This window comes from Pieris brassicae, chromosome 1 (assembly GCF_905147105.1).
Source record: "Pieris brassicae chromosome 1, ilPieBrab1.1, whole genome shotgun sequence".
NCBI lineage: Eukaryota > Metazoa > Arthropoda > Insecta > Lepidoptera > Pieridae > Pieris > Pieris brassicae.
The window spans coordinates 7,565,794-7,590,804 of NC_059665.1; the positions used below are offsets into that span (position 1 = coordinate 7,565,794).

Sequence of the window (25,011 nt, forward strand, 5' to 3'; positions counted from 1 at the left end):
TTATACCTTTATAACCTCTTCTCTATTTAATCAAAGAGAATAATAATATTATAGAAGGCAATAGAGAAGCCGCTCTCGACAAAATTTGATGCTATACTTGATGTCACGACCTCTTAAGTTCAGCCCCTGAACTAAAATGATTAAATATAGTAACATGTTATAGTAGTATTCTGTTCATAGTTCATATTTGTTATTAAATTCATTTGTATTTTTTTAAGTTAATAATGGTAGTAAATAAATACAATTAAATTACCAATAACTTAATGTCACATTAAATCTAACTTTTTAAAAATACGTACAAATAATATAATAAATTTAGCTTTGTTAGGTATAATAAACAAGTAACATTCAAGTTAGTTGTGGAAACGTAAGTTACACTTTGCGTGGCTTGATCCTGTGGCGTTGAGTTGAGATGTGGATCACTCTGCATCTTCTACCGCTTTTACCATGGAGAGTGTTCAAAGGAGTATTTCAGATTAATACCTGCAGCTGAGTTACATCATCGAACGTTTCGTACAAAATTAGTTTTTGACGTTCTACATAAACTACTGTTAGACAAGAGTCTAAGCCCCAAGACTTACCTTTCGGCCCGGCGCTGATGAATATTAGCAATCTACCGCAATGCTAGGCCATTTCTCTACGAAGGCGATCTTAAACTAGTGACTGCTATTCCTTCTAAGCGATTCTTAAAATTGATGATGTTGCTTGTTTTAAAAGTGATGTGAATAGATTAGAAGATATGCCATAATTAAAAAAAAAGCACCACCTAAAATTTACACGAAAATATAATTTTGTGTCATTTTCGTATTACACATACCCACCAAAACCAAGCAAGAAGTAGGCGTAATCAAAGATCTGGTCCTGCTAGACAGCAAGTTGACATTTACGAGCATCACATAGGCAGTGAGTAAATAAAACTTATAAAATGTTAGTTTTTATGAGTATTAATGGAATACCAAGTACTTTAAAGACAGCTATATTTATTAGACTTCGCTCTCTTTTCAAAATCAGAATTGGTTAACCATAATTACTGAGAAAATTTTAATATACAATAAGGTACACACTACAGCCTCCTACGCCTTTCCTCCCACCTTTCCAACTGTTTTCAGTTGACTGCTGTTCAGTGTTCACTCGGTGCGAACTTCTTTATACCGCGTTTACGCAGAATTGTAAAAGAACACAAGTATAGATACTCGTATATTATTTTTTTCCTTGTTGCAGTTTCGTATTCTTCTAAGATTTAATTTTTAAATCCTTTTTAAATTATCTTTGTATATTTTATAATTAAACTTGATTTCTTTTTCATATTTTATATTTTATTCTACTCGATTGTTATGCACGCTGTTAGTTAGTTTTTAATGTGTACTTTGTTACCGTTTTTGGTTAGTTGTTATAGCCAATAACAACATAATAAAATATGAAATAAATACTTGTAAATAAAAAAAAACACAATGGTTATAAATTATTATTTTTAAATGTATTAATTGCTACATAATTTTTTCGATCATAAAAAATGTGTGCGTGTAATAGTGTACACACGTAAGAAGTGAAACTTCTTTGTGACCTTATTTTTCGAAAAATGATATATTACATGCAACTTTATATTGGTTAAATTAAATTCAATTAGATAACGTTTAACAAAAGGCTTTTATTATCATAGACCTGAATGCAAATAATACAATTATTTCATTTCACCTTATTACTACTAAGATTATTACAGAATTTCATTAATTGTAATATAATTATTACTATCGTTAGTATATATTTTTGTTCTTAATGGCTTCGAATCAACCGTGGTAGGGACAGGAAAAAGATGGCGCGCAACATTGAAACTGGTCGATTCAAAAACCTCAAAAATCATGCAGGTATGTAGGCTCAGTTAAAAAGTTCTGTAGTATGTTCAGAGACAACTCTGCTCTTTGTAGAAGTTTGGTAAGAAGTAAGTAGAATTTATCAGGCGTTTGATTTTTGTCATTAATTTTAAATAATTAATTGTTTAGCTGTAAATTAAGTAACCTAGGTTAAACTTTTGTACTTTAAGCCCTGTATGTCGCCAGGATTCTATTATTATGTTTGTTTAGTAATATAAAACACGATATTAATTAAGTAGTATAAGGAGGTAAAAAGGTAAGGTAAAAAGGCACAGAAAACCGTGAAAAGCATAAAATTATTTACCAGTGATGCCTGGATTCCGTAATTTGACTAAGTAAGACAAATAAAATTTGATATCACATATTAAAATAGACACTATTTTATGAATTTTTAATATAAACGTTTTTTATGCAATAACATACATGTTTTTTGTTTGTTATTAAAAAATACCATGTTTTCGTGGTAATAATTAATACAAACTAATGCGGCGGACTAAAGGAACGTCGTTAATACTTACTGTAATTTCCGCAGACGAGATCAAGATGGCTATTATAAATATTTATAAATAATTGATGAGTACATTAAAATCCTTTTGCATCACATATCAAATTATGCAATAAACGGAGTTCATAAGAAACTAAATATTTTAAGTGTAATAAGAATGCACTTACGTCGTCTTTAATTGTTATTGCTATGAGCACGTTCTGTTTTAATAAAATGTGATCACGATCACGATATCACGATTATAACAATATTTTAAAAGGTTACATACCTATAATTTGTAAGTACGTGAATAGTAGGTACAATCAATAATCGAACTTATTACGATATTTGCGGATACATGGCATCCTTCTTGGTGTTTGTATTGCGGTAATTGCAAAACGGACAGCTCATTTCAACACGTCCATTTGGTCAATATGCCTGTTAGACGACCAAAAGAAAAGTTGCATTTCATCGCGGAAATGCACGCGCTTCGATGCACCTACATACGAGTCGGTTTATAGTTTCCAAGTTGGGTCGTCGCGACAAGAAATCAGACCAAGACGATACTCAACCAACCACAGCCTGCCTAGCCACAGTCCGCATCGTACGTGGCGAAGCGGTTACTGAAAGAACAATCAAATAAAATAAAATTTTCGATTAGAAAGTGTTGTGTATACGCGCAGTTTACCGCGCCAGAACAAGTGACAGTGACAAATTCTTGTGTTTGTGATCTGTGACTTTTTTCTTTTTGGATCATCTAGATTAGAATATTGAACACCCGGTGAGAGTTTTTTTAATTTCTTTGTCTATGGGTAGGTATCAAAAATAATGATACAATAACGCTTATAAATAGAGCTAAGTTTACCTTACGTAAGTTTCCGCATATTTATATAATTCCGTTGTAATCTACGCGTCTGTTATAGGGAATATTGGAAAGTTAATTTCTGTTTGTCTGTAAAAGTAAAAGTTCACGATGCATAGTCAAAAATACCATTGAATTTACGTGTTAGTGTAGTCGCGTCAGGCATATCAAGGTTGGAGAAAGTGACCCAAGGGGGCCGTACGCAATCGTAAACACTGTTGGAAATTGTCTTCTGGTTTTTGTATAGTGGTTTATTTTAACCGACTGAGACAGGTTTTCTTTCGTTCTTATTCATGCATAGGTAAAATTCCATAATATTCATGTTGTAAACACAGCTGCAGGTTACAAATAAAAACTTCGTTTCGGATTTCCCTTCGCAACCGGCTCCCATTTATAGTGGTAGTATGCGATGCTGGCGACTTCGTATGTAGATATAGAAATTAAAGAACTGGGTAGCATTTACTCTAAAGGTCGTCAGCGTCGTTATCTATGTCCAAATATGTCTTTTCTTTTAATTTGGTCGATGATTAATTATGAAGGCGCATCGAACGCACGTTGCAATCAATTTATGTACAATATATTAATTGGAGGTTTTTTACGCTTATTAATGCATAAAACCATTAGACTGTTAATTTATCTCTATGACTATTATCGATCCGATGCAGTATGTTCTGTGACACTTTCATCGATTCTGTTTGTTTAACTTTGATTAAGGCATGTAAGTGTTCCTCTGAACCAGATCACATCAACTTTTACCTATTAATCTTATACAAGTTATAACTTATACTTATATAGTACAATTATTTGAAGATGAAATATAATATTAGTTCTATCTAATCTTATAAACGATAATGAGTTTTCTAGAAAATAATCAATTAACTACTATTTTTTACAATCCTTACAAACCAATACAAACCTTCTGTACCCGATGTATATCGTCGATTTATGGTTTGACATGTCAGTTGTGTTGAAATAGGCACAAAATTAAAATCCATTGGTGAGACAGCCGGTTCTAACGCACAAGGGCTGTGAGTCAAATGCTATAATGTATTTGACCATCAGCAGTATAGCTGCTTCCATATTAATTTGAACCTGATTCAAAGCTCTAAAATATGTATTTCCTCCTTATACGTAACAATATATCTAGACCTACTGATCCGATGTTAAAAGTCACTCAATACTGGTACGCAATAAAACGTACTCAGACATTGTGTAATTAATACAATAATAGTACTAGCTTCCAAAACAGGAGTTTGTTTCCGCCAACATTATTTGTTCAAACAATCTTTTTAAAGAACGGTGCATTTTGAAATTAGATCCTCTATTTGCTAACAAATGCATCATTGGGTAGATACCGATGTTAAGAGATACTTGATAAACTTCTTTCTCTTTACTATATATTTCTTAATCAATAACTTAGCGTACGGCTGTTTGAATTAGTGGCAGTTTTCGTTCTAAAGTTACGGGAACTAATTGAGTGGCATATCTCAATTTAGGTTTTATCAATATCCCTACAAACATATTCAATTCACGCATTCTGTAAGAAAGCGACAAATTTAAAAGATATAAAATCAAATTTAATAAAATAAAGAAGTCAATTAACAAAAATATAAGTAACGATTTTATTTATACCAAATACACGAAATCCACGTCCACGAAGCTGCAGACGGAGGATAGTTTTTTTTGTAATTTGTCATAACCAGGACGACTAGGCTCATGTCATGAATATTTCCATACTATTCAAGAAAACACAGTTATTAGTAGACATACAAGTTATCAATAGACAGACGCCGCTCTCCTAATGCAACCTCAAAAACTAGTGTTAAAGCTTAAACCGACTTCAATAATCGTGGCAGTTATTATTAGGTACAGGGTATAGGGTAGGTACAAACAAACCCAGCGGCACTACAACCTTCTAGGTCTGGCCTTAGATTTATGTATCTGTTTCGTGGTAATTTCATACATCAGCCTTATGTGCCCGGCACGCGTGCCGGTTTCCTCACGATGTTTTCCTTCAACGATCGTTGTTAAATGCAGCAAGTCCATTGATATTTGTATGTACGCTGAAACCAGTAGGCCAACACTGCTAATCTTATAATTGTCTTTAAAAATAAACGTTGAAATGATAACCTTTTTCGGTTTTTAAGTCAGTTATATTATAATATATGTATAACCCATACTTATAAACGCCGTGTAACACTTAAGGATTTGTCAACGTTTTGTCCTTTCGTGACAATGGAAATAAATGAATGTGACTAATTATTATTTAGGTGGTCAATTCATGAAAAATATCCTAAAATATTTATTAAGGCACCTAAGGCTGATTGTTATACCTAAATTTTATGTAACATCAGAGCTCGTCATATCTACAAGTGAGGGTTTTTATTGTACTTCATCAATGATTTAACATCTTACCTAAGAACTAATAAATCAAGTTACAATGATGAAATTTATAAGAGCGTGACCGTGTTTTGTTTCGATTTTCGTTTTCCTCCTGTTAAGTCATGCGTGTGAAAACATTCGAACGGATGTGTTATAAGGATAGTTAGGGGTATTAATGAACATTTTATTATACTTTTACAGTAGATCGCTTTGCATCTCGTTGACAAAATCTACCGTTGTTTATATTGGTACATATAGATGTCTATGTGTCGCTTTCACATACAGAGGTACTGCGTGATATAAAATACTGTTAAACAATATTGAAATATTACTACTATCAATTATTTTTTATAAATAATTGAAAGCTTGACTGAAATTTGTTAAGTTATACATAAACGTCACCATTTATTTACCATTACCAACCGTTAAACCATTAATAATTATGTATGTTAACCTTCCTCATGAATCATTCTACATTTCTATGAAAGCAGCAAAAGTTTTGGAGGACTAGTTTTTATATAATATTAAAGATAGACATCTGCTGTCGTCGACTCTTTTGTAGGCGTTATCATATATCTCTCATCGTCAAGGCAGCGTTTGTAAATTTTCGTTCGAACGTTTTTTCTCCTACATACGACTGTTACAAAAATACCTTTTAAATTTTTTGGCTTAATACAAGGCACTCAAATAACGTGGCTTTTAGAAATTTCAACATCAGTTCAGTAGTTTGACAGATTACCCCCTACAACTTTACAAACATTACCTCCGTATAATATAAGTTTAGATAGCTTATAAGGCACGTATCGTTTAGGGTAAGATTTAGAAACACGGTTTAGGGCATAGTGTCACTCCCGTAGGACAAAGATGTAAAGGATTTTGACTTACGGCAGCACCCTAAGTTAACCTAAGGTACACGACGCACGCTGACATGGTTTTTAAACTACTATTGAGAAACTTAGTAACCACTGGTGACAATAGTAGAGAAAGTTTAAGCTAACTTAGTTTGAAGCTCTTTTGACGATTAGACGTGGTGTCTATCCTAGGCATCCTATATAGATTTTCTATATATAAATGAGGTAAAAAGCCAGTGAAAGGCACCTGCCATTATGCGATAGTTACATCACTAGCCGGTGACCAGTTTTATCTGGGACACCTCGAGTTGTTTACCCGAAATATTGAGAAATATGGACACCTAAGTAAGATCCTTATGAATTTCTTATTCCAATGGTTGCTGTTGTTGCTGAATCATTCACGTTCTATTTTATTAGAAAATAAAGTTAATAGGAAATTATAATTTATTATATTTTTTTTTTATTTTGGGCATTTTAAATTCAAGATCAGAAAGAGGTTTATTAATAACCTAAAATTGACTACATTTATTTATAAATTAATCAATCACTATCCTACATACAATTACAAATCAGTAATTTAAATAACTATTATAGATAGTCTAGTAAAGTAAAATCGTTTTTTTTTATATACAGTGAAACCTGGTTAAGTGGCACCTGGATAAATGAGAAACCTCTATTATTGAGAGTTGCAACGAAGTCCCGGTTCTTTTTCATTAAATTACCTCTGTTAATGGGACTTTTTGAACCTGGTTAAATAAGATTTGAATTCTAAGACTTTTTCGATGTTTACCTCTATAATTGAGACTCTGTAACTCAATTACCTGTATAAGTGAGACAAATTAATCAGGTTTCAACACGTTTTGACGTGTTTGTTTACATACATTTCTCGTCGTCTTTCGCGCATGCTTTGATTGTCAGTACTACATATCTCATGTTTTGCTAGCAACTAGCAATCAAATACAAACAAACATAACCGATTACTTTAAACAGTGGAACATGTGCTTTTACACTGCCCTATATTCGCATCGTCCAGGCACGACCTGGAGCAACAAATGCAGATGACTGTAGACCGTGGCGGCCTACAGGACATGTTAACATAGCACAGACCGTGCCTGAAACGGTTCTGCGAAAAAATTATTAAATATTTAAAGGAGGCAAACAAAACCGAAAGAGCGGGTCTCGCGAGGAATTGCGCCCCGGCTCGCATATGAATATTGTACATAAAAAAATTACCGATGCAGCCGGGGCGTATTTCGCGACGCCTGCCATTCGCGAACTTGTAGAATTAATTAAATGTATATTGTTTTTATTCTTGGAAATAATGTGGTATAAAAAGTCCCTGGACAATATGGCAGGGGAGTAGAGGGTTTATCTATTAAAAAAAAAACTATCACTTTAAGTCATAAACTTTACCGTTTTTTTTCGACGCAATACATTATGTATGTACATTCATACCTACATTAAATTCATAACATCAAAAATACGCATTTTTATTAACATTTCCACCTCTAAAAATGGAATAACGGCACATTTCGACCGGGGACCTCTGTAAATGAGACAACTATAAATGTAAACCTGTTTAATTGGGATACTGGATTATTGAAAACCCTCAACAATTGGTACATATGCCTTGAGATCCCGATTAACCAGGTTTCACTGTACCAGGAACAAAAGGGCTGGAAGCTCACCTGATGTTAAGTGATACCGCAAGTGCGTTTTAAGAATTACGCTCTCTTCTTGAAGGAAGTCGAGTTGGTTCGGAATTACTTCAGTGGGCAGCAGTTCCATATATTTGCAAAATTTGAAAATTACTATGTAAACATCAATTGCAATTAAATAAAGCATATAGATCGACGGTTTTAAGACATTAATAATGTTTTACTAGGTAAACTACATCTGTGATTAGCTAGATTCGTAAAATTCGTTCGTGTGATTTTTGCATGACACATCTTACAGCGCACCGCCATTATTTTATGATATACTTGGTTATGCAGATTTAGTTGCAGTCGATTTAAACTTCATTAGCATGCTTGGTGTTATTCCCGCATGCATTAGTAACTTAGAGAAGATGACCTCTAGATGTTTGTCCTTCGCCGTTTGAGCGAATGTTAAATGCGCATATAGACAGAAAGTTCATTGGTGCACAGCCGGGGATCGACCCTTCGAGCTTAGGGATTTGAGTTACACGCTCTTGGCCATGGTTTCTCAACCAGTTTTATGTCATATGCACGGAAAAGCCAAAAAAGTTAAGTAAAACAATCTTGCGACCCCGTCATTGTAAAATTGTAATTTAGTTTTATAACTCTAGACTTCAATCATTCATTACTTTAATAAACGAATTTTTTGCACCTACATGTAGTAGTTTGTATTTTTTTTCAATAGAGTATGACCTCCTTATAAAACAAACTCGACCCCCCGCTTGAGTAATGATGTTCCAGGCCAAGATTGCTCGTTTTAGTACGTTAGTAAATTATCACTAACAACCACATCATATTCGAAAGAAGATTAAAAGTAAAGTTATTTCGAATTGCACAAATAGCTGTTGTAGTCTAGGTAACAAAAACGATAACAATTGAAGAACAGTATGCATAAGATATAGGAAACTTGAACACTTGTGCATTGAATGCAAAAAAGGTCTCTATATTTCATAAGGAGAAACCTGGTTCCATATAATTTTTACACAGTCTACTCTTGCTAAAAGGTCATCAAGGTAGTTTAGGGTAGTTTTACTTTAGGTTGTTTTGGTCCTTATTTGGTTAAAATAAAACTTCCTAATAATTCGTTGAGAAGAGGTGAAGATGGAATGTGGAATGTGTTTAATTTTTAAAAACTGTAGATTTATATACAAAAATTATCCTACCTGGCCACTAGTGGTAAACATGTGGTACCAAGATGCGAAGGGTGCGTAGACAATAAAATCGAGGCGCGGCAAAAGGTTGTCCTAACGGTAACGCAATTAACTGTTCTTTTCAGAACGAATTATTGTTTCATGACGACACGTACTAATCACCTACAGTAGTTTTGTTTAATCGGCATAGCTTGTATTAGTCTTAGTATTATTTAGTTTCGAAAGCTAGATTAGTAATAGGTTTTATCATTAGTTAAAATGTTGTGTGTAATATGATCGTGTCTGAAACACAATTGTATGTATGAGCTGGCAAAGATAATTGACAGATAAGTAAAGAGTTTGGTCTATAAATCAATCCCAACAAGACCAACGTCATAATTATTTTCAGCCCTTATTTCACGTAAAGATTTGCCGTACAGTAAAACATTTGGATTTCATAATTGATTAAAATGTATCTGGGAGCAGCATTTTAAGGATGTTAGCCGCAAATTGGACGGTGCCTCCAGTATTCTTCGAATTTTCTTCTCTTTAGCACTAAAACCTCACTGGCTCAATCTCTCCTTCTGCCTGAATTGCTTAATAAACTCGATCGTCTCCAAAATTTATGTAGCGTTTTATATTCGATCTAAGAAAGTGCGACCTCTCCTTTTGAAAGCGTCTAGGCTGGTTACCCATTCGTCAGCGACGTAATGCTCACGTATTGCATCTCTTATATTCCACCCTGTTCAATCCTAAAACTCCGTCCAATCTCAAAAACGATTTCAAATTTTTTGAAGCCTATAGAATACGCTTTTCCGAAAACTATATCCCAACTCATAACTCTTCCCTTCTTGGCAAACCCTTAAAGGTCTCTGCAGTGAATGAAATTCACTTCTAATTTGTGCTTAGCTCCTTCTTTACATTCCTTTAAATCTCTACTGTACAAGCCTTAACTTTCCCCATCCTATCCTTAACTTTTGTACTAACTGATCTGAAAATATTCTGATTAATAAGCATGTTTTCTTTTTCATGTGTCCTTATTTTATTATTTACCTGTTCATTGTTTACATATATTTTAATAGCTTTATTTTGTTCCAACAGTTTTGTGTAAATAACTGTATGTATTTTTGCAGTTCTTGCGCTTACCTTATCTTTTTTTCTTTCTCTCATCTTGCTGAAGGAGATCGCTCAAAATCGATAAGGCCGCCAGTTGCCCTCCTTTTTATTTAACTATTTCGATTATGTTATATACATATTCACGAAGTGTTAATAAATAAATAAATTATTCTGCGTCCTTACGCAAACTATTGTTTTCTGCCTTCCGATTGACTTTTTGCTCATATAATTACAGTCATTAAAGTAAATCAAACGTTACTTTGTATTTTACTCTAACCAATTAACAAGAGTGACTCTAGTAGAGACCACTAGATTTTTCTATCTATCTTGGTTATAAAAAAATATTTAAATAAAGTCATAGGAATACAATTCCATAAAGTTGTTTCATTAAAAAATTCGGTGCTTAATATTTCTAGATTAAAATTACTATTATTGAGGATTTTTTATGTCTTATTACTTTCGCTTTCTCTGTACCTCTGACATGTTACGCGTTATATAGTGGGCACGTGTACTGTTGTTTTTTAATTACTTTGTATTTGTTTCGGTATTGCAGTGCGTACCTAATTATTTTTCTATTAAGTCTACAAAACTAAGACTTTATATAAATTACAATCTAGGCTATACAATATTATTGCAAATATTTTTTTCAGTTTTGTTTTGTTTTGTTTTGTTCAGTTTTGTCAGTTTTATTCAATGAACAATAACCGTAATTTAAAAAATACTGTGTCCTAAGCATATGAACAAGTTCTACTTATACATATTGATTCATCTGCCATAAGATTTAAATAAGATTTTAGTTAGCGGTAAATGAGTAATTCATTTGCGTTTTCCCACATTATTTACTATGTAAAGCAAAGTCTTCCTTTGTCTACAGCACAAGGTTTGTTAATAAGTTTTATGCCTTGCGTTAGTAATAGTAATTTTCCATTATTTAATTATGATTGGCGCAATATAACGCTTAGTGGACTTGTTTTTTTATAACAAAACTTGTGTTAACGCAACTTACATATAAGTCTAATTTATTATTATTATATTATTTACACTTCATTGAATTCAATTCAATTTAAAAGGAAATACAAATTAAATTTATATATTATATTCTTTAGCATTTATCTTTTATCTTTTACATTAATTATATATTTTCGTAATTTCAGATAAAATGACAGCACCCAACCATAATAATAATAGTGTGCGACCGGATAGACTGCGGCAAATGTTCAGTTGGACTGGGTGAGTATCTTTTACCGTCTTTCTCCCTTTATACTTTAGAATCTATAAATCAAGAAGTAAGGATTAATTGAATATTAAATTTGTATATCTGTATGATTTGTAATAGTATTTTTAAATAAAGTCGTGCTTAGAAAAATATACAATTTACCTAAAATATAATAACCGAAAAAATTATGTCATTATTAATATCATTTACCATTGTTTTATACACTACATCTTATGTCCTATATCCTAGTCATGCCATAAATACTGAAAAAAGAAATTGTTTTCTATTGCAAATAATATTTATATATAAAAAGCTTATTCGAAGTGGTCTCCATGGGCAATACAGTCCTTTAAACGTTGAGGCTAGATATCAATAGAAGCACGCTCTCTTTCCAAAATTCTTTACTGCCAATGGCACGGATTATGTTAGGGACTCCAAATTTTCATGGAGTTTATTTTCGCGCGAGCAAGCCGTACACACACACTGATCATAAATCATAATACAGCGGATTAATCTAATCTTAAATATAATCGGAACTTGACGACGGCCAGTCTTCAGCTCTGATGAAGTCCGAAAGACTGCGTAGACCGAGCTTTATGACCCGGTGCCGAGTCTTGCTAGAACGACCATTCTTGGTTATTGAACATGGTGTTAAGGGGCTTCACTACCTTCTCAAGAATGGTATCTTGATACACTTGAGTGCCCACGTTGCACTCTTTCGACTAATCGGAAAGCTTCCCTAGAGCTTTGAGCATAAATACGGTCTTATTGTTTGTTAAAATGTTGTTGAATTGTAAAAAAAATCTCATCCGTAAACAAAAAAATCTGTGACCTCCCTTTGCGTACCGCTTCAGTAGTTGTTTCGGTTTTACCACCCTATTCTTTTTTTTAAATATCAGTTAAGAAATTACTGGTACGTCTCTTATAGGCTACAAGTCCCATGTCATTTTTTGAACTACGCGACATAGTTCTAGGTGTTATCTTCATCTCCCAAGATAAAATCTTTTGCATTCGGACAGGATTTCTTCGAATGCTTTCCCTTACTACTTTGAAATGAGCAGAAATGAGAAAACCCATGATTAAAAATGACAGATTCAAAATTCAAATATAATATTATGTTAATGTTCAATTGGTAAAGTATTTATGGCCAGACTAAGAACATACCAAGCAATGTGACTCCCAAAATTATCTAGGTTAAGCTGGAATTCTGAAAAGTTTCTAAAATTTAATCATTTCGGTATTGTAGTAGCAAGCATATAACATTGTTCATTTATTCGTTTGTTTTTTTAACACAGTTGAATCATTTGATCATTTTACGCTTTTACTGTAGGTTTTATGTTTTGGTGCGCGAGGTCAAACAGAGGTCATTTGGTTCGATTTCCGTCGTGGACTGACGCAACACAATTATTGACATAATTATGGCCATACTTTTTCTGAATATATAAATAAAAATCATTATGTACAGTAATTAGTCACGATAGAGTTTTATAATTAGTTCGATTTTTTTTGTTATAATTAACATCATATTGTTGAGTGATATTTAAATTTCCCGTTTCATTTAGCCATAACTTTATAAGGTTTTTCGTAGCGCACATTTGATACATTTCTATGCGTTTTTTTTACTTTACATTTAGATCATACAAACCATTAACTATTATAAGCACGTGCCAAAGTGTATTCTAGCTAAGTAATCAAATGGGAAGGCATATATGATGCAAGCAGTTATGAGATGTTGATCTGTCATGACGCAAGATCTACTTTCGCGTGAAGCCGACACATCAACGAGCACGCCTACTAACCCAAATAGTGAAGGCTTGTGTATGCAATTATAGACCGAAATGCTTGCATCGAATCTATTAGTTTCTACTGAACAATTATTACAGATTTTATTCTAATTATAAAAAGAAAACGCATATTAATTATAATTATGTTGATTAATGAAAGCAATTGTTGTTTTATATTTTTCCTCATAAACAATAAAAATATTTTTGTTATTAGATTGTTTATAATCAATTATCATTATTAAACATCACAAGCGCAGCATGAACTTTATACGATTCATATTTATTAAGAATTTTACCACTTTAAAGTAAGGTGGTAAAATTTAATTATATAAATCATTTTATTACTTTTTCTACACTTCATAGTAGTAATCGTTTAATAAATATAAAATTATAAATTTCACTGCCATCTCTGATAGTAAGTATGAAGAATTTATTTTATATTAACAATAGCGCCATCTAAAGAATCTATATAGAACTAAAAATGTAATTGATTCAATCTAACCGTGTAATATCGACATACGTGAATAGATGACGCTGTTCTGGCACGTAATAGTTTTTATTTCAATAAAATTAAACTTAAACTAAGAAGGAATTTAGTTTAATATAAATAAAAACAACTTATGTAAGTTTTAAAGATAATTCAGTTTTAGATACCATTTATATTCATAATCATTATTGGCTTTACAACCCCATTTGCTTTACACCAGTTGTAACTGCAATTGTCATCGTTCTCAATTCATATTTTCGTCACCTAAGATCACAAGTCCCTTTGGAAGTCCGACTTAGTCTTCCGGGTTTGTATTTCCATATTCAGTTGTTGTCTTACTAACTACTCGTAATCTGGCATAAATACTTTTGATTTTGCGCCAATTCACATATTTTTTCGTGTTTATTATAAAATTACAATATGGAACAGGGTGTTAAAGAAAATAGGATTGCAATCATCGCCTTGCAAAAAGTAGGTATGGAGCCGTTGGTCATATTCTAGACACTTCAAAAGCTTGGAGCGTGAGCCTTATGTTCGTATATCGTTCTATCAACAGATACAACAACACTTCGTCTGTCGAAGATCAGTAAATTTCAGGAAGGCCGCCTGCTGTTAGAACTATAGAGGCTGTTAAAGCCAGAATTGGTCGAAATCCCATTAGGAAGCAAAAAGTCTTATCGCGAGACATGAAGATTCCTGCTAGCACTTAGGAAGCAAAAAGTCTTATCGCGAGACATGAAGATTCCTGCTAGCACTCTGTCGCGTATTATAAAATAAGACCTCGGTGCTTATCATCTATATACAAGACATGCTCTAAATCAATCTTTACTATTAAAGTGAGTGTGACTTTTTAAAAATATACCGCGAACTTTCCAGCAGGATTCTGTACCTCACAAGGCACGATCTACCCAAGCCTAGCTTGAAACCAACGTCCGGTCTTTATAACAGGCTGAAGACTGGCCCTCGTCTAGCCCAGACCTCAACCCTTTAGACTTCAAATTATGGTCAGGTCAGACGACATGGCCTGCTCTAAACAGCTTGCCGTGCTGTCATTGAGTCTTTTAAAAAATCTTTGGAGCAAGCAGTGGCGAAATTTCCACAGTTCCACATTTCTACAGAAAATGGACACAGTGCATAAACAGATTAAAAGCTTGAGGCCAAACAGATTAAAAGCTTGTAGCCAAAGGTGGCTATTTCGAATAGAATATTTTATTTTTATTTTTTGCTGAGACTTTAATAAATGAGTATGTATAAAATTTTCAGAACTTGACTATATAAATATACTGGGTATATCAATAGAAATACTCACCGCAATTCTAGTAACTTAAATGTGTTAAGCAGTTCCAGTAATACCGCTGGAAGTATGACGACTTTTGCGAATCTGAGAATATGATTAGTTTTTATATATATATTTCATATGGTATGTAACCAAAAGGTTCTGCGTTCGGCTCTTGTCCTGTTTTTGTATTATTGTTTCGGGTTAGCATTGAACGCGTACATAACCTTCCCATAAATAATCAATAAATCAGAAAAAAATTGTAAACTCCTTTTCGTTCCGGGACCCATATGTTCTTAAATACATTTTAGTTCTTATTTATTATCGTTCTGCTGCTAGTTAGTTAAGTAGTTACCTAACAAACCTTTTTATTTATTTAAAGTTGATTTTGCGAGGTTTTGATATCCACTTGAAAACGATACAGCTGCGACATACCGTCCATGCCGTTGATCTTCAAAAAGAAATGTCAAGAACCTTTTGTAACTTATGACCTATTCATTTCCCTTCAATTATCAGGTACATCCGGATCACAATTTTAAGGACTAAATATGGTACATTTTTAACTCACCCGGACCTACCAAAAAAGGCTGTTCATGGGACAGTAAAGTATGGTTTGTAGACCTACAAGGGCGTGTTGTGTCCCAATTGTTTTGCAAACAATATTTTTTTAAAAGTTTGAATAGGAATGTAAGCTTAATTAACCTATCTTTTTAATTGTTTATCGTGTAATTAGTATACCCTTAGACCGGTGAATATTACTTGCACCTAAACACATATTATTTAAATTTCCTCATAGAGAAGCCTGGGAAGGCTGTCACACGTCTCGTTTTCATTGGACTATGAACTCTCGAGTCAAGGCTTGTAGTTGCTTAATCTTCCGTGAGACAAGAAAAAATACAATTTTGAATTTGGATGGTATTGTTTCAAATATATTTGAATAATTTCCATGACATGGAAGGACAAATAAGGGTTAATAGTTTTAATGAAAAAAAAATACATATTCAATTTAATGTAAAAAAATCTACCCATTTAGATAGTCTTTTGTAGAGGAAACAATGTAATTACAAGACCATGTTCCGCTTTCTTATAAAAATAATTATGGTTTATGTAAGAACCATCGCCATTTCAAATTAAAAGTCAAATTTAGAATCAAAACCTAACCTGCTTCTGAAGAATGAGTGATTTGACATAATATTAGGTCCTTACATATGAAATTGGCGTTTTGTCGTACTGGCCACTTTGACCTCAAATACCTCCTCTTTGGTTAGGAATTTCAAATTAAAATTTGTACAGCTATTTACTCATGTATTTGTGCTTCAATGACCGTCATTCATTTGTTTTTTTCTTCTGTTTTTTTTCTGTTTGCGTCACTCATTTTACAAAATGGAAAACTTTTAAAGTATCGCATTATTTACGAGTACGAGTTCCGCCGCGGCACTAGTGATGCCGAAACGACTCTAAGGGTGAATGATGTGTATGGCGGTCATGTTGCAAAAGAAAACACAGTTCGTTTTTGGTTCCAACGTTTTCGTTCTGAAAATTTCAACCTGCAGAACAAGCCCCGTGGACGACCTGAGACCCAAGTTGATAATGAAGTATTGAAGGCTATTGTGAAAGCGGATCCATCGCAAACTACGTCCGAGTTAGCTGCAGGCTGCGTTGTTAGTGATAAAACTGTTTTAATTCACTTGAAGCAAATTGGGAAGATTAAAAAGATTGGATAGTGGGTACCCCACGAATTGACTGAAGCAAACCGGCAAACGCGCGTCGACTGCTGCGTTACATTACTGAACCGGCACAATAATGAGGGTATTTTAAACCAAATCATTACCTGTGATGGAAAATGGATTCTTTACGATAATCGGAAGCGCTCAGCGCAATGGTTGGATCATGGCCAGCCAGCCAAATCCTGCCCCAAGCTAAAATTAACCCCAAAAAAGTTGCTTGTAAACGTTTGGGGGACTAGTGCCGGTATTGTTCATTGCAGTTTTCTCAAATCTGGCCAGACTATTACGGCTAATGTCTATTGTCAGCAATTGCAAACCATGATGGAAAAGCTAGCGGCTAAACAACCTAGGCTGGTCAATCGCTCCACGCCACTGCTACTTCACGACAACGCTAGACCACACACTGCACAACAGACGGCTACCAAATTAGAAGAGCTTCAATTGGAATGTCTAAGACATCCTCTGTACTCCCCGGACCTTGCTCCAACAGATTACCATTTTTTTCGAAATTTGGACAACTTCTTGCAAGGAAAAAATTTAACTCTGATGGGGCAGTCCAAATCGCCTTCACAGATTTTATTGATTCCCGTCCGACTGTTTTTTTTAGTAAAGGGATCAATGAGCTACCTATGAGATGGCAAAAGTGCATAGAAAACAATGGTTCATACTTTGATTAATTAAATATATTATATTTAAAATTATTCGACTTTTTGTTCCTCCCATACAAAACGCCAATTTCATATGTAAGGACCTAATATAAAACAATTGTTTGAATGGAATATTTTTTTTAAACAATATCCACTAAAAAGGCTTCAGAGGTTCCGTTTAGAGTCGATTCTGGAATGAATCGAAAACATCCTCCCATAAAATAATTTGATTAAAATTCTTAATTTGCAAGAACTGTTTATACAGTTTGGATTTTTATAAATGTGTTTTATCTCAATGAGCAGTGTTGGCCTAGTTGCTTCAGCGTGCGACTCTCATCCCTGAGGTCGTAGGTTCGATCCCCGGGTGTGCACCAATGGATTTTCTTTCTATGTGCGCATTTAACATTAGCTTGAACGGTGAAGGAAAACATCGTGAGGAAACCGGCTTGCCTTAGACCCAAAAAGTCGACGGCGTGTGTCAGGCACAGAAGGCTGATCACCTACTTGCCTATTTGATTAACAAATGATCATGAAACAGATACAGAAATCTGAGGCCCAGACCCAAAACGGTTGTTGCGCCATTTTTTTATCTCAATGAAGATTGTCTCCTGAGAAAGAAATGTATTTAAGGAATGTCTAATTTTAGGTACTTTATTAATAATTGTTTGTGTGAAAAATCTGTTGGTCTGAAGGCAACTGCTATATTGGTAAACATTAATCCGCTTGGATTAATAAAAATATAGTCAGAAACACGCTGTTAAAAATATACTAATATAAACCACTTTTAAAATATCTTAAAGTAACTGGTATTTCGGTGTTATAATATAGCAGGAAGGACCTCGAAACATGTATGTGACTTTCAATATTATTATTCTGTTGCCTTTTCATATCATAGGTACAAACTTAAACTTAAAAACAAAATGTTAAATATAAAAAAAACTCATAGGTATTTCACATTTCTCATTAAGCAATACACAGGGCATACAAAAATTTTATCACTCCCTTGACTTCTCGTCTCTTTTCAAGAACAATAAGCCTACAAAGATCACCTTTAAAAAACTATTTGTAATGTACGTTGTTCGTTATAATTTATTTAATATAAGGTTAATCGTTATTACTTCAGTAAAATTACAACTTACGACTACGCTCCTTGCGTACCAATTCATAAACGCACTCGCGAGCTCTTGGGATTTGAGAGTTTTGTTTTGCGATATCACTTAACATCGTGCGCCTCCTGCTCGTATACGTGTCTTCTATAAAGATTATGTTGTATATATAAATATGTATGTTACATGAAATTAATGTTTTTAGTTAAGGAGTGCTGATTCCAGTAATTTGCAAGTATTTTTTTATTCATCATTGAAGTTAATAAAGTCACGACTCTCATGACGTATCCCTATTTATTTAATTACTATAAATAAGTACAAATATTTTATTTATACAATACTACTGTAGAAATATGTATACGATTATATTTATACGTATCAGTTCAATGCCGATGACGTCTGAAAACAAGTTTTGAATCATTGTTTATTGAAATATAAGCGTTTTAGGTAAAACCCGGCCGTGCTGACGTTTTCAATTCCAATATATTTTTTTATAACCCTAATCGAATGTCTCTCGTATTGACCATGGTATTTAGTAGTTGCTACGAGCTGCGGATTATTTAGAATGTCAACGACGCAAATCTATGCCTCATAGAAATTACTACGAATATATAAGGCTAAAATTATAGTATAGCTGTACTGTTTATTAGGTCAAATACGAATAGGGAATGTACATTTTTGTACGGAGAACGAGAAGCAGCGCTCCGTTCGAAGTATTTGGAACTAATTCTAACAACAACATACGAATACTGATATTTGAGTCGAGACTCAGCGCGAGTAGACGATAAACAAACATTTCATGTTTCAAAAACAATACGTGACTCGTACTCGACACTCTAAATATCACTGAAGTTCAAATAATTCATGTATAGATAGTTTGAAACAAATCTATACAAATTGTATGAAAAATGAATACGTTAGAACAGTCAAAAACTGACATTATCGTTATGACGTATACGAACACTTGAGTCACCTATATACCACAAAAAATACAAGAATAACGACAATGAAGGAGAAAACGCAAAGCTAATTGCAGATGTCGCTATCGTCGCTTGACTTATAACAATACGATGTCAGTTTTCAGCATTCGTTAATCTTAGTACGATTTAGTAAATCTTAACAGGTGAACTGCTGAACAATGTATTCGACATGTACTGTTCCTCAATTAACCCTTAAATGCATAAAGTAGTAAAACTGCAACATACCATTCAAACGACCATAAAATTATTAGTATGAGTTCAATGCATGCTGTTGCAGGATTGTTACTATCATGGTGATATATTTAATCGAGTGGAAACACACTTTTTTTCTTCACGACTGTCAAATTTAAATTGATTTTGACAAATCAAAGCCGATCGTAATTTTGGAGCGGATGAAAATTGTGTATTTGCTTTGCAGTGTAATTATTTGGTTTTCGAAGGTACGTTCAAACAAAATTAGTTATTTTACGTATTAATTCATCTTCTTTTCAGTACAATTTATAAGTTATAAAAAAAAATTTGGTGTGTTCGGAAATTTTGTTTATTTTGTTGTTGTAAATCTGCAACAATATGCATTTACTAGATTCCTAGATTTACTATATTCAGATGCCATACTTGAATCAAAAGCAAATAGAAGAGTATTTAGCTCTAATAAATGATGGAAAGATTTCGGAAGATGATCTTGAGGACTCGGATACAGAAGGTAATGAGAATTTTTATGAAAATGGAGACGATTTGCTTCACGATCTTGAGAGTCCATTAGAAGAGGAAAATGATGACCCCGATAATGATCCATTCATGGCAGGAGACCCGCCATTGATAAATGAAGCTACAGCAAATGATCAAGTGCCACAGGTTCCATTCCCCTCAACAAGTCAAGCTAGTCGCCGAGCAACTATGAGAGGACTCGTATGGAAGGTAAAAAAAATTGTTTTGAATTCTGACCAGACAGCTTTTCATGGAGACACTACATACCCACCTGAACTGAAGGATGAGGCTACTACTGGTACTCCCTATAGTATTTTTTCACATTTTATTACATCAGAAATAGTTCAAAGGATTGTGGAAGAGTCTAATTTGTATTCCGTTCAAAAAAATGTGACTAAACCATTAAATTTATCTGAAACTGAGCTAAGAAAGTTTATGGCGATACTGATATACATGTCTGTTATAAAATATCCCAATGTACGGCTATACTGGTCAAATACTGTAGGTTTTCAACCAATCAAGGACATAATGACTGTCAACCGATTTGAGACTATTCGTAGATTTCTACATTTCAACAATAACGAGAAATGTTGTAGTCCGGCTTGCTAGAGGTGTCCCAAGGCATATAAATCATATAATTTATTTTGATAATTTTTACACCTCTGTACCTTTAGTTACCTATCTTGCCAAACAAGGAATCTATAGCCTAGGTACTGTGCAATCTAACAGGCTAGTGAACTGCAAACTGCCGGACAAAAAAACAATGATGAAGAAATCTGTTCCTCGTGGAACTTATGAATAGCAGATGACTGAATTTGACGGTATTGATTTGACAGCAGTTACTTGGAAGGACAATAAAGTTGTAACTTTTCTATCTTCATATGTTGGAGCTGAACCTGTGGGCCAAGTAGAAAGATTTGACAAGGCAAATAAGACTAGAATTAAAATTTCATGCCCACATATAATAAAGGAATATAATGCCCATATGGGCGGAGTGGACCTAATGGATAGCTTTATTGGGAGGTACCGAATTGCAATGAGAAGCCGAAAGTGGTATCTTCGTATCTTTTACCACTTATTGGACATGACGGTAATAAATTCTTGGCTTGTGTATAAAAATTTAAAAACAACTGAAGCCAATTCATCAGTTCTAAACCTATGTAACTATAGACTGGAACTAGCTGAGGTATTAGCCAAAGTAAATAACTCATTTGAACTATGCAACAAAAGAGGAAGGCCAAGTACCAGCAACAGTGTTGAAATGGAAATACAAGCAAAAAAAAGGAGAGGACCAGCTCAACATATTCCTCCTAAGGACATAAGGACTGATAATGTTGGTCACTGGCCTGGTAATTGTGTTCGCAGCAGATGCAAAATGCCTGGATGCACGCAAAACAGGTGTGAGAAGTGTGGAGTAGCTCTTTGTCTTACCACAACCAAAAATTGTTTTAAAAATTTTCATATGTAGTTATTGTCTAGTGAGTGCATAGTGTTGTAGTTCTGCAACAAATGGTTTTTAATAAAAATAGCTATGAAAATAAAAAAAAATATTTTTTTTATTATTTTTCCCTAAATCAGCATATTCATGGCTCCAAAATATATTTTTTCTCGGTCTAAAAATAAAATCATGCATTTAAGGGTTAAAAGTAGAATTAAAGACCCAGGTGGTTCTTAATAAGGAAGAAAGGCAGATCTTGTAACGAGATTGGATATTTTTCAAGGAACTCCTTATTGCTAGAAAAGGGATGCAGAATTTATCAATCATATGTTAAAAGTGTTAGATAAATTTTATGTGGAATATTTAAAAAAGGCCCCACTTCATAAATATATGTTTAAGAATTAGTTAGAAACAATAAAACCCACTGATTACTTTGGACTTTTATTTTGTAATTCCTTCATTAAAATTACATAAATGTTAATGACTTGGCTGCCCCTATAATTTAAATGATATGCCATTCTTTTTTTATGATACTCTATTTGGATCTCAGGGAGCTGGGGCTACCCTGAGATCCTGAGCATTACCAGTCCAGGTCATCAGTTCAACTTCAGCATGGAAGTCAAGAACCTAAGACGAAACTTCAATGGTATCTTCAGGCAAGACAATCTCTGTTGCAGATGTTGATGGAAATACCAGTTTTATTCTAGAATCGCGTTTCAAATATCTTTGCTCCCTTCCGATATTTGCTGTGGTTTCTTTCAGGCGAAAACAGTTGGGATTGCAGTATTTTTTAAATATCTATGAACTTGAGGAAACCTGAAATGAATACATAATAATCTTATTATTATATAGCTTATCACATACTTAAGTACCTATATATATATAGTTTATGCAAACCTGTAGAGGAGCTTACGCCTTTATAATGGGATTCAATAAAATGTTCCGTACATAACTTCGAAGAGTTTAATACTTTGAAATCAGTTATCAGAGTATTTTTCCCAGAGTCTTCTTATGGGTTTTTCATTATTGGATTTTCAGTCTTCTTATGGGATTTTCATTATTATTACAACCGAATGCTGCACAGCGAGGCATTTTTAGAGAAAAAAAGCTTTTATCTTGTTTTATAACAATAAAGTAAGGGATTTGACGTTTGTTCCATCCCCATTAAGAAAGAGGTTTTGGCAATTCCATCGGTAACGGGACTGTGGCATAATCACTGGTTGTCTTTAAAGATTAACTTAGGAAGGAAAGCTGATTGTTCGCAATTAAACCGTCACAAACCAGAAATTGACAAGGAACTGGTCACTACAGGTTGTAAAATTTAAATACGTAGATAACATTTAATGTAGATATTACAAATATTTTTTGTCCTATCTTAGGGATAAAATTTGTAATATTTCGTAAATAATTAATAATTAAATTTATAATTAGAGAACGAAAAGTTATTTCCTGTTCAAATTTAAGAGATAGTTACATTGCATCTCTCGTTTTATTTAATTTAACAATGTTATTAACTTTTTGCGCTTTTCTTATTATGTTAGGCACAGACATTACTTGCCCTAAGAAGGAGCTAAATAAATAATACTTAATTCCTAATTCTTTAAAGGCACATTTAACTGCTTAATAATGATAATTTTATATTTTAACTATAGTTACATTTATTTTTTAAGGAACACATTATATTCACTATTCATTTTAGCAACCAGTATTGGCCTAATGGCTTCATCGTTTGATTGCCGGATTCCTCAAGGAGGAGAGCTCCTTGAGGAATCCGGCAGGTGACAAATTGAAAAATCGTTGGCATTTGTCAGACAGAAGGCCTACGCCCACTTGTCTATGAAATAAAAATATATAGCCCTATATTGGCACTGGATTGTTATTAATTCACTTTTTGAAACAAAAGAAGCGTTGAATGTTTTATATTTAAGTGACCCACGGTTATATCATCATCCTCTTTATTCATAGCAACAGTGTCTTGCTTACACCATTTATGATTTAAGGAAAAGGTTCAACAATTTAAATCGAAGCCATAACATTAATGATATCCTAAGATTTCTTTTAAGGTGGACCACTAAAATATATTCAATGTAACGCTTTGTGACCAGACACTAAGTACCCTTTGTTGTGTGATACTAAAATTTTATTGATTGCGATGTAAGAACATCAAGAAGAACAAGGAAGACATTGTAATTATTTTTTTGCTAATAACATAATTAAAAATATTTTCCGCTTAGCACCTTTATCTTTCTTTAAAAATCTAATGTACAAGCATTATCTGGCCACATTGTATAAGATAATTTAGACATTCATTGTGTCCAATGTTTCAATTGGTTTGTTTTGTTTTATTTTTTATATTACATATGTTATTGTATACTTTATGTAATTTTGTTGCTTGAGCTTATCTTATTAAATATTATCGCTTTTTAAGATAAGGCCACCCGTTATTATTATTTTATTATTGTAATTAACCAGATTTTTGCAACGATTCCTTCGTAAAATAAATGAAAAAAAATCCTAATTACTTTGATTTAAATGATTGTGTTAAAACAATACATCCGAATTTTCATTAGCTCTTTATAGTTTCTGTTTTTGGTGACTTAAGTGAAAGAGCATTTACTAATCATATTTCATTAGCGATTTGTAACATATATTACAATAAGCATACATAATCAGATCGATTGACGAAAGACTGTATATTATTTAACAAAGATTGAGACCCAGTTAACTCTCTGGTTAACAGCAATGTAATTTCATAAAGATCGAAACCATAGGTAATCATCATCTACACAGAATATTATAGTTAAAATCATAGAATTTAATGCTTCCAGGGTCATTGTTCTGTGTATTAATCGCTCAGAAACGTTGAACAGTAAATCACCAAACGAAGTCCGCGCAACTGGTTTAACAAGGACAACCAACTCGACCATCTAAAATTGCTTGAATAATCTGATATTAATAAAATGACAGTTCGGACTGAGTATGAGGAATTTACTTACAATATATTATTGCTATGCAGTTCAAAGTCCTAAATGCCCGCTGCATTCTCCAGGCTTATATAGCATCGTGTTATTATGTTATTATTGTTTTTGCTCTAATATACTAGATATTACATAGATGTAAGCTTTAATAAACTGAAAATTTGAGAGCGGCTGTATAAGTTTTCCTTTAAAGAACCAACTAACAATTAATATGCGGCCAATACCCTAACATATATTTTAAGATAAATTTCCATTATGTGTGGCAGAATAT

General features: G+C 33.3%; 1 protein-coding gene across 3 annotated transcripts in view; it reads left to right on the plus strand.

Annotated features, from left to right (window-relative positions):
* Positions 1-1,778: 1,778 nt before the first annotated feature.
* Positions 1,779-25,011, plus strand: part of LOC123714615 (ABC transporter G family member 23) — a 58,714-nt gene continuing 35,481 nt past the window's right edge. Inside the window, exons 1-2 of one of the 3 annotated variants that reach the window (XM_045668967.1) lie at positions 1,779-1,865; positions 11,548-11,623. In XM_045668967.1, the coding sequence (XP_045524923.1) occupies positions 1,814-1,865; positions 11,548-11,623 (128 nt within the window). In that variant the 5' untranslated portion in view covers positions 1,779-1,813. The other 2 variants (XM_045668983.1, XM_045668975.1) reach the window with 2 other exon arrangements.